This window comes from Denticeps clupeoides, chromosome 7 (assembly GCF_900700375.1).
Source record: "Denticeps clupeoides chromosome 7, fDenClu1.1, whole genome shotgun sequence".
Lineage (NCBI taxonomy): Eukaryota > Metazoa > Chordata > Actinopteri > Clupeiformes > Denticipitidae > Denticeps > Denticeps clupeoides.
Window position 1 is genome coordinate 11,534,085 of NC_041713.1, and position 10,991 is coordinate 11,545,075.

The 10,991-nt window shown below is 42.8% G+C and overlaps 1 protein-coding gene across 3 annotated transcripts; it reads left to right on the forward strand.

The window, feature by feature from the left end:
• The first annotated feature begins 888 nt into the window (after positions 1–888).
• On the forward strand, positions 889–4,921 carry dhps (deoxyhypusine synthase). 3 transcript variants are annotated; one of them, XM_028986953.1, is made up of 10 exons: positions 889–1,015; positions 2,080–2,279; positions 2,385–2,534; positions 2,605–2,726; positions 3,103–3,199; positions 3,587–3,673; positions 3,753–3,858; positions 3,943–4,046; positions 4,191–4,316; positions 4,392–4,921. In XM_028986953.1, the coding sequence occupies exons 2-10, from the start codon at positions 2,085–2,087 to the stop codon at positions 4,482–4,484; spliced, it is 1,080 nt and encodes a 359-aa protein (XP_028842786.1). In that variant the 5' UTR covers positions 889–1,015; positions 2,080–2,084; the 3' UTR covers positions 4,485–4,921. The 3 variants fall into 3 exon arrangements, with proteins under 3 accessions (XP_028842786.1, XP_028842787.1, XP_028842788.1); XM_028986954.1 differs by lacking the exon at positions 889–1,015 and adding an exon at positions 1,906–1,989; XM_028986955.1 differs by lacking the exon at positions 889–1,015 and adding an exon at positions 1,917–1,963.
• The last annotated feature ends 6,070 nt before the right edge of the window (positions 4,922–10,991 follow it).

A 10,991-nucleotide genomic window follows, 5' to 3' on the forward strand; every position in this document is an offset into this window, starting at 1 on the left:
GCTGTCATAACCGAGCAGTAGGGACCTAGAGGGCCCAACTTCACAATGAAATAAGCCTGACTCCAGGGCTGGTGTGATTTTCATTTACATTTATGGCATTTAGCAGATACCCTTATCCAAAGCAACTTGCTATCAGGGACAGGTTACAGGGACACTCCTCCTGAAGCAACTTATTTACATTTACATATCCAGAGCAACTTACAACACGCTCAGGGTTAAGTGTCTTACTCAAGGACACAATAGTAGTAAGTGAAAGTGAAGGGATGCACAATGAAATGTGTCCTCTGCTTTATCACCCTTGGTGAGCAGTGGGCAGCCATGTAAGGCGCCCCGGGAGCAGTGTGTGGGGACGGTGCTTTGCTCAGTGGCACCTTGGCTGTTTGAATCGGCAACCTTCCAATTACCTGATTACGGGGCCCACTAGGGCCCGCTGTCTTGGTTTGAACCTGCGACCTTCTGGTCTTCTGGTTCACAGGCATGTGTGTTACCACTATGCTACTACCACCCCATTTGTGCACATTATAGCAGGTTTGAGACAACCCAATGCTTCATGAGTTTAATTGATTTTATTGACTTCTTAGGCAGTAAGAAAAAGAAAACAGTTTTGTGGCATGATATTAGGTTTACCTGTATTTGTTTAGCAGGAAATGTACACTGCCCTTATTTAAGACTAAATGTTGTAAACAGAATAAACTTACCTTTTCGCCATCGCAGGCAACTATGTGCTTGAATATTTGTCAGATTCTTAGCACCTAAGCATTACATCACATTGCAAATTAAGCCACTTCCAGATTTGTAGTAAGAATAATCTGCTCGTCGAATTGTGTCATTAAAAAAACGCCTAAAAGGCTCATGTCCTTCTCGGCTCTCCGTAGTTGTTTATGGGACGTCTTTAAACATGTCTGCCGGCGAACCGGTTCCTGGTCCGCCCTCGCGACTTCGTTAACGCTCGTTTACCCGGTGTCGTGTAGCGGTTCGTTCCTCGTCGCATTTGTTATATTTAAAAGGACGCGCGGTAAGGCTCCTTTGCGATTGTTTCTTCGGCGGCGGGAGCGTAAACGCCGCATTTTGTCGCTGGTTAGCAGTTAGCCCCGTCAGCCAGAGCTTCTGCAATTCTGCTGTTTTTTTTATATTTAATTCAGCCAACAGCTGAAGTGTAGGTTGTTGTTGATCAGTAAAAGTGCATACTGTAATATACAATATGTTGTGGGTTCCAGGGATCTCCACGTATCTGCAGTGAATGTGTCAGATTAAAAAAAAAAATACAGAATTGGTCAGAAGTGTGGTGCAAACACTTCATACAATTATACCAGTTGTTTTTCTAACTCCAAATCGAAGTGATTAAGCTTTCTGGACCATTGCCCGTTAAAGACAAGCCTGTTAGGCATCAGCCTAATTTGTCTTTTAAAAACTGCACGCTATCAGAAAGCTTTATCAATGCTGTAATGTAGCGGATGTTTTGGATCAACTTCAGTAAAGTTAGCAGTGAGTTCTGTATTCGACAGACATTCGCAGATCTAACCTTGGTTTTCCTTTACTCATTAAACAAAGACCTACAAATGTACACTTTCAAAAAGTCATGTACGTCTGTGTACACACACACACACACACACGTTGGTTTTCAATTACAGCATTAATTGTGAAAAAGCGAAATAACGCAGCCGCTCCTCCAATTGAGGGCGCTCGATGCGCTTTTGACGGTGTGCGAGGTTTCAAAATAAAAGTTGCAAACGGGAAAGACGGGGAATTATTTAATATACATGAATATCGCGTCTTTTCAGCGTGGGATCCAACTTCATGCGTAAATCCATGTACATCTTGCACCTTAACTTGTGAAAGCCGAGGGTAATAGAGTTAGGGTTATAGTGAGGTTTGGTGTTTCGCTTTATTTTGAAACGACCGGAAAAGCTGCTGCCTTATGTCGCATTTTCACAATCGGCTGCAGCAATTGAAAAACCAACGCGTGTGTTCACTCAAGTTCACATGAGTGTCTGTCGAATACAGAACTCCTTGCTAAGTTTACTGAGGTTTTGGATCATCCATCTAAATAACAAGGGCTTTGTTCTTTGTTCGTGACAGGAGGCATGGCTGACCAGGCCCCTCCAGTGGCCAGGGAGGCAGTGCTGAAGGAGAGCTCCAGCCTCCCGGAGGACATGCCCCGTATTAAAGGGTATGACTTCAACCAGGGGGTGGATCTCAGGGGGCTGCTGCGGTCCTACCTGACAACAGGGTTCCAGGCCAGCAATTTCGGTCTGGCTGTCCAGGAAATCAATAAGATGGTGTGGCCCGAATCCAGCCTTTATTGTGGCCTATTTCTTTAGCCAGTGGGCAGTGAGCACTTTTACAAATTGTGTCTGTGTCTGTGGTGGTCCTCTGTGCTCAAGATAGAGAAGCGGTTGGAGCCTGTAGACGTTGAGAAAGAGTGTGATGCAGCACAGGTCCACTCAGGCTGTACCATCTTCTTGGGCTACACTTCGAACCTCATCAGCTCTGGAGTTAGAGAGACCATTCGCTACCTGGCACAACACAAGATGGTACTTTTTTCATTCTTTTTCAAATAGAGACATCCAGCTGTATTTAAGGATAAATATCACTTCTTTCCAGGTTGATGTGATTGTGACCACGGCTGGAGGGGTGGAGGAAGATCTGATTAAGTGTTTGGCGCCTACCTATCTAGGAGAGTTCAGTCTCGATGGGAAAGAACTTAGGCAGAGAGGCATCAACAGGTAGAATGGCTGCCTTCTTCAGCAAAGAGCATCACATCAGAGTTTCTGATACTTGTATCAACATGGTTACTGCGGCTGCTACACATTGCATTACGGTTACTGCTACCATAATATGCTGTTCATAATATCTCAATTAAACAAACAGCCTTGAATGTTAACAATAGTCCCAGATTCTTCTCATGTACTACTAGTGGGAGCCAAAGTACCCCAGCCTGATAACCAAGGTTCTTCTTTCTACACAGGTCTATTCAGTTGACACTTCAGTATGACTTTTCATTTTATTTAGTTAAAATTTGTTCATTACCATGTGTGTCACTTTTTTTTGGTAATGTTACAACATTACAACTTGTGTTTGTGTGCGTGTACTTATTTGTAGGATCGGTAATCTCCTAGTGCCCAATGACAACTACTGTAAGTTTGAGGATTGGCTGATGCCCATACTAGATCAGATGGTACAAGAACAGAAAGCTGAGGTGAGTCTTGTGAAGTGTTTTATTTCATTTTATTTGCATGTATTTATTTTACTATTTTGTAGCTTCTCGGTTTGTCGACCTCTTTTTTTTTTCTTTCTTGCGCCTCTAACAGATTTACTTGGCACCTTGCATTACATTCATTTCACTGGTTTAGCGCTGTCTGTCGTCTTTGTCTACATGTTTTGCTTTAAATGTTCCTCCTTCACTGCCTGTGTCCCATGTTTGCACTTAATGATGTAGCCTGGACTTTACGTCAGTCTGTAACTTTGTTTAAATGTTACATGTAGGACCTGGTTATGGAGAAACGTTGTATTGTTTCACTATGTACTGATTAACCTGTACGTAGCTGAAATGACACTAAAGCTCACATGTCTAACTCTTCAACAGGGCACTCACTGGACCCCCTCTAAAATGATCCACCGACTGGGCAAAGAGGTCAACAACCCAGAGTCTGTGTACTACTGGGCTTACAAAGTAAGTGCATACTACTCTGGCTAAGTGTAATGTGGTCGTGGGGTTCTGTTGACCAGTGTCTTTCCCGTCTCACGTACAGAACGACATTCCAGTGTTCAGCCCGGCGCTGACAGACGGCTCTCTGGGTGACATGATCTACTTCCACTCCTACAAGAACCCAGGACTCGTGCTGGACATAGTGGAAGGTGAGTCTGGGAGATTTTTATGTGTTGGAGATGTTGCCATTCTTTCCACGCACACACATTTTTTTTGTGCTTGTTTTGCTGCAGATATCCGCAGGTTGAACAGCAAAGCTGTGTTCGCCAAACGCACTGGAATGATCATTTTGGGAGGCGGGCTGGTGAAGCACCACATTGCCAACGCCAATCTCATGGTAACATTGAAAGTTTTAGTTCAGTTATTCAGTTTGACAATGGTTAGTTTTAATCTATCAAGAATGATAACTTCAGTTATGATTTACTTTAGTTAGTTTAGTAACACGTCCTTCTCTCTCTTTCTCAAACACACACACGTGAAGAGGAACGGTGCAGATTACGCTGTGTTCGTGAACACTGGGCAGGAGTTTGACGGCTCCGATTCCGGGGCGAGGCCTGATGAGGCAGTGTCGTGGGGTAAAATCCGGATGGACTCCAAGCCAGTGAAGGTAAGGCGGTACTTTAAGGATGTGTATGTATATGTCCTGTGACCCATGTGTTTGGCGCTGGTCTGTTTTTTTTAGGTGTATGCCGACGCCTCTTTAGTTTTCCCTCTGCTGGTTGCTGAGACATTTGCACACCATGCCAGCAGACTGACTGCTGAGAAGAGCGAGTAATGTGGCCTCTTCTGCGTTCTCCACCCGCTGCCTCAATTCTTATCTTCCACGGCAGATCTGTTCATGAGAGTGTGTGAGTGTGTGTGTAGCCCAGACAATTTCTTCATGGTGCATGCTGTTTCCTGAAAAGCTGTAGGCAACAAGGAGACAAGAACGTCTTATCCCACAAGTGCATGTTGCTGCTGCCTCCATCTGTCCGTCATTTACATTAAGCACAGGGAAGTGGGGAGTGTGAATGTGTGTTCCGGGGGGGAGAGGTTTCAGAAAAGTGAAGCTGCATCTCTCAGAGCCAAAGTTTTATCCTTTTTATTTTTTTTATTTTGAATGTGGTCAAATTGTCGGCGGACAACAGCCTTGTGTAAAATCTGTGTCGAGTATTTATGCCCAGACGCCCAATCTGTGTATGAGGGCCATATAAATAAAACCAGAAAAAATTATTCGATGTTGTCTTTTGTGCATCTTGAGTCGTTAAATGACACAGTGACTGTCAGTAAACGGGTAGAATAAACTGCAAGCAAATTTAATAAATTCATATCAAACGGAGAGGCATCTGCCCCACATATGAATGCGTTATTGGGTAACAAAAAAGCCCTAAACACAAAAAAAATTATACATTTTTATGTACATAAGTGTAAACAGGTTACATGGTAATGAAACTGTGGTAACTTTACAATATGGTTTGGCAACATTACATAACTGTGGAATGGGTCTAATGGAATTCCCTGTTATTATTGACTATAAGCTTCATAAGCCCATCAGAAAAGAAATATTAAAAAGTCTACTTCCATTCATAAAACTGAGATTAGAGTAAGAGTCAATTAATCGGTAAGAGTGCAGCACCGACGGTATACGGCCACTAGCTGGCGACACACGCATTTGTAAACGTGGCCTCTTAACCAAATCTGAGCCGCCTGACCTTTTCCTCCAAATGCAGTCTTGTTGTCATTTTTCACCTTTAACGGCGTGGCACCCTCTCAGGTATCTTCACGTATGCCCATTTGCGAGCTGAACAAGTCCTCCAATCTCCTCTTAATTTCTTAAACGTCCACATGGAAGCGATAAGGAGCTCGTGTTCCTGAATTATGATGATTTGATATCTTGTGCACACCGTGACCTCAGCGAAAAGCCTGCGGCCACGAAAGCGATTGTTCTTTTTTTGTTTTTTTTCTGCCTGCTGTGTTAAACAGTGAGTAATCTATACGATGGATGTGGCTTGGAGAGCTCGGTGACTTTGCTTAAATTGCAGGGTGCGTGCATGGGCCGACTTGCGAAACCGCTCGCGCCCTTTGAACCTCGACGCAGTAATGGGCATGTATGGCGTGCGTTGTGCTCTTTTGACTTGTACTTAATACACGTGTGTATTCTGCCAACTTCTTGCAGTAATGAAGTCATTTCCCCCCTCTGGGTACTAAGTGTTTTTTCACCTTAGAAATGATGAGAACGCAAGTTATTCCAGGCCTCGTGCTTAATTACGACTCTTCTGCTCGTCTGTTGTTCGTAAGGTCTGATGAATGAGCTTCAAGGCAGGCAGAGCTTCAGGGTGTGTTCTCTCTCTCTCTATCTTGCTCTCTGTCTCACACACACACTATGCAAAGCATCTTTAAACTCCTCTTAAATCCTGTGGCCCCTCAGGCTTTGTGCCTTTGTATGGGGGCATGTAAGTGTGTGTGTAGAAACGCACGTGCAGACAGGGCAGGCCGAGTCATGTGACTGCCGCTATCTGAGCAACGCAAACGTTGCTTTCTGGTGGCCGTGAGCTCTGCTAAGCGCCGGCGTGTAAATAAAGTGGAATTGAGTCAAGTGTTTTCCCGGGTAGGAGGAGAGCCGCCGCCGCCGCACACGCTGACATTTAAACAGAATTGTCATGCTCCATCTGAAACGTCCCTTCATGAACATGATTTAGGCTGCTGAATGCTGCTGTTATTGTTTTTGGTAGGCAAAGCAATCAATTTTATTATTTATGCATCATCCAAAATTGAACTGAGTAGTCTCTTAAAATTAGATTCTTTTAATATATATTTTATTTATATATAGAAATTATATTTCTATGCATATTAAAGCATTTCACTGCATATCATACTGTGTAGGACTGTGTATGTGACAAATAAAATTTGAATTTGATTTAAAAATCACTTTTCGTTATATGGGATCAAATTTGAATGGCCGACAGGAAAGCATCTAACACAAATGGTGAGTGAACAAATCTCCAAAAAAAAAAAAAAGAGAATAAGGTCAGACAGTTGAAGGTAAGAGTTAATGAATCACTAATACCACAAAGCAGACAGTACTGTGTACCTGATTAGAGTAACTACTGTACACTCAACATTATTTCATATGACATGAGCTGCATGGGGCTCAATAACGATATAATTAATGTTTGTGGCACATTATTAACCTTTTTAGGGACGATAAGCCTGACCTCTAATCAGGTGTCCACGACAGCAGTGGCTTTCCTTTCTCCCGTCCTTTCCTCCTTTCTCTTTCCATAAATCCCCTTTGTTTGCACTCTATAATGTCTGTTTACCCAGGGCTTGTCCGGAAAGACCAAACCCAGCATGTGGAGCTGTATAGATCCGCTCTCGTCACCAACGTATAGACCTCCTGTAGACAGGCATTACTCGGTAACAGCAGGGAGGCGCCGGTGAAGAGGGGAGCGTGCGCTTGCGCTCTCCACTGATGGCCAGTGGTGGCCTAGCGGTCAAGGAAGCGGCCCAGTTATTGAAAGGTGGTTGTTTCGAATCCCAAACTGCACTGAGGTGCCACTGAGCAAAGCACCGTCCCCACACACTGCCACCCGGGCGCCTGTCATGGCTGCCCACTGCTCACCAAGGGCGATGGTTAAAAGCAGATGACACATTTCGTTGTGTCACCGTGAGCTGTGCTGCAGTGTTTCACAATGACAGTCACTTCACTTTCAGAACGATTAATTTAAAAAGTGTGGAGCTGGTGGGGGATCTCATGATTATTATATTTAGCATTATTATTATTTTTTATTTTGGACAAGCTCATTTGCTGAATAGGTAAAGGGGACATACAGGGGAGGGGACTGTGAGGTGACGTTTATTATTTATTTTTTGGGGTACAAGTATGACTGTGGCTCTCTATCACCCGCTCGTAACGCTGCGTAGGTTCGGCCACAGTGTCGTCAGTGTTTGGCTGTTTCCCTCCAGACAATCAGGTCTCTGTGAAGGGCTCTCCGCTTGCATGATCATAATGCTAATTGTGTCTGTGTGCAGTCCACACTGCCCGTTCCTCTGCAGTAGGTGGGACACACACACACACACACACACACACACACACACAGATACAGACTGTCTCTAGGCTACAGTAAATGTTGGCAAAGTTCTCGGTGTGCGCGAGCGAGACAGAGAACAACTGTTCAGCAGCTCATTATAGTACATTTTTGGGACTTTCTCTATATTTATATCGGCCTGAACCAGGAGTTTCCAGCAGTGGTGATAATCAGTCTATTCTTTTTCACAATGCTGGTAATGTTTTTAATTAGATCACACATAACTGTCAGTGAAGGTGACATGTTGGGGAACCCAGTTTATATCCAGATATTTCATTGGGAAATCACCTCGAGCGAAATATTCAATGTCGGCGCAGCCCGGTCGTGGAGCAGAGTCACTTTCCCCGCTCTCAGCAGATCAATGGACGCCCTCGTGGCGTGTCGGGGGTCATGTTTACTCATACTGCGCCCATGGCAACCTGCGCCCTATTATGCTGCCGCGGACACCTGGAGCACGGTGTACGGAAGCTTTCGGAGAAAGGAGAACAGGCTTTTACTACATGATTGAGTGCTTCTTCTTTTTTTTTAAGCTAAGCTGAGGTGAATGAGTCAGGGTAGAGGAGGGAGGGTCATTCTCATGCAGCACCTTTCAGGACATCATCATTTAAAATGTGACTACAAGTGCAGTTTGGTCTACTGAACCCTTCTCAAAATTTTGTATGACTGAAAAATGCAATTAAATGAAAAGTGATAATTACTACATGACAAATGGAGCACTTTTGATACATCCTTTTGCCTAGAAGTGATTCTATGTGTAGAATAAGCCTTGAGTATGTTGAGCTTATTGTATTTATGGACTGTTCTTCTCAATACTTTATATGAAATAAAAAGCTTTTATTAAGCTTTTGAAATGAAAGCTTTTACGGAGAAATTTTTGTTATTGTTAAACAAACAAATAAACAAAGACAAATCCTTACACCCGAGAGCGGTGTAAATGAAGCGTTAACCTGTGAGGTAGCGGGCGGGGGACCGGGCCGCGAGAGTGTCGTGAAACCCGGTAACTAGAAAGCGAGAGGGGAAGGTGTGCACACAGGAAGCAGAGTGTGATGTCAGCCGCTGCATTGACGCAGCCGGCTGCGCCTGCTGACGGACAGTCCCTCTGTCGCCGTGGCGACGGCGCAGTGTATGCAAACATCCGTGGCCTGGACTCTCCTTGTTACTGTAATACTTCATTCCCGTCCCGACATGCTCAGCCTGAATACCGCGCCATGCACACATTCTGCACCCTTTTTTTTTTTACCATGTCTGTACCACTGGCTTTACAGTCACGGGCCAAACCGGGCCCCCGTGAATGTTTGCTTTGTAGGGCAGCTGTGTGATGATGGCTTGTAAAAAAAACAAACCAATAAATATGGGGCTGAGGAGGACACTTATCTGGGCAGACATTTGGATTTCCTGTGCGATGATTGCAGAGGAACCCTTCTGTCTGCAGAAAAACACCCTCAAAAAATTATAGGAAGCAAATTTGCTCATAAAACTCTTCTCACGTTGTTGAACCATTTTTTATTTAACTGTTCCGTAGATTTCAAAGCGCTGGACGTTAAATGAAAAAAAAAAATCAGATTAATTAAATCTCATCATTTGCTAAAAAAATCTTTTCTTATTCACCCTGATGCAGATCACACATAAGAATACAGAATTTCTCACGACACAACACCTTTCAGTGCAAAAGCCACGAAAATAAACAAACCCCTGTTCACGTGTGAACAAACGTGAAATGTCAGTCACTTCCACGTTATCGCTGATGAATGAAACCCTTTTACCGTTGCATTCAGATTTTTGCTGGCTGTTATTTTAATATATAACCTTACTGACATTAGACACAGAGTACTGCTAAATAACAGTGAAATGTGAATGATTGTGACTAAATAAGCTACCTAAATCTAGAGAATTTTGAAGAATCCAATGCAAGAGAAAGTGACACACAAAAATACCCTGCTTTGGAGAACCTCAAAAGTTAAACTTTTCTTTATTATATAATTTCACATGTTCTCCAGTGTCTTCAGTTCCGTTCTATAATAAAAAATATAATTAAAAAAAAATCTCTAATTCATAAAGTGTGCAAACGTGCATCATTTTTACTTGTGAGTGAGATGTGATTCATTTTGGTTTAAATATTATGTTCTAATATTATTAGATTATTATTAGATTAATATTATTATTTAAAAAAAAAAAACAAAAAAAACCAAATGTGACTGGCCTTGCTTATTCAGTGGAGTCAGGAGTCAAGCTATCGGGCATCAGATCTGCTGTTTTCTCTCTGATCTTTTCGTTCCAGATGACTCGCCCTGACCCCATATTCCTTGTTTTTACCAAAACAATAAATTATGACTCAGGTCACCTGCTTGGGGTTTGAGAAGCAAAGGAACATTTTTTGTTTTTATCTGATTCTCCTCAACATGCCACAATATTAAAACCAGCTGATTAATATTGTCTCGCTTTGCCTTCAGAGCAATGGAGGCAAAGACTTTCTTTATGGATTGGTTATGGATGGCACGTTTCTTTTCCTTGTATGTCCTGGCCAACATTTGGACTTTGTTTTATGTCCCTCAAGGCATTAGAACTGTTTTCCCATTTCCCCCCAATATATCCAAAGATTGTAACCATATTAAACAGTGAATGAATGTTTAATGAATGAACCTGTCAGTGCTTTTAATGCTATGACTTATCAGTCATGTGTGCATTTTATGTGTGTGAAAATATCACTTTCATACCCAATATTTATAAATCCACCTTAATTATTAATGGCAGCAGTTGTAATGATAATGATGTTTGGTTTTTCATAAATGAAAAAGAGACCAGGGACACATGAAAAGACACTCGTGTGAATGGGTTCACGTCTTCCATATGGGTACCAGCAGACAGCAGGTTGGGGCTGGAGGTGCGGGCTTGTCTGTTGTAATCCCTGGCTGTGTTTTAAGGCGCCACCCCGAGGTCTACCCCCCCAAGGGCTTTCCCTTCATTACTAAGCCCACCTACACCAGAGTGTGTTAGAGGAGGTATTGACGTGAGGTTTAAAAGATAAAACAGGAGAGTTGGGACAAAGGGAATGAAAGAGGGAAGGTAAACAACAACAAAAAAAGAAAGCAGTAAAAGGGTGTGAAATTTTCACTAAAGAGGCAGGTAAAAATTTCCACTGAACAAAAATTGAATGAAAATAAAGTGGAAAACACACAATTCAATTGCTTTATAGTGATTTTTATTTATTAAATGTT

Excerpts from the sequence above, each read along its gene's own strand:
- dhps (XM_028986953.1), top strand. The coding sequence starts at position 2,085 with ATGGCTGACCAGGCCCCTCCAGTGGCCAGGGAGGCAGTGCTGAAGGAG. Across the intron at positions 2,535-2,604 it reads ACCTGGCACAACACAAGATG|GTTGATGTGATTGTGACCAC; the intron begins GTACTTTTTTCA and ends ACTTCTTTCCAG. Across the intron at positions 4,317-4,391 it reads TGGACTCCAAGCCAGTGAAG|GTGTATGCCGACGCCTCTTT; the intron begins GTAAGGCGGTAC and ends TGTTTTTTTTAG.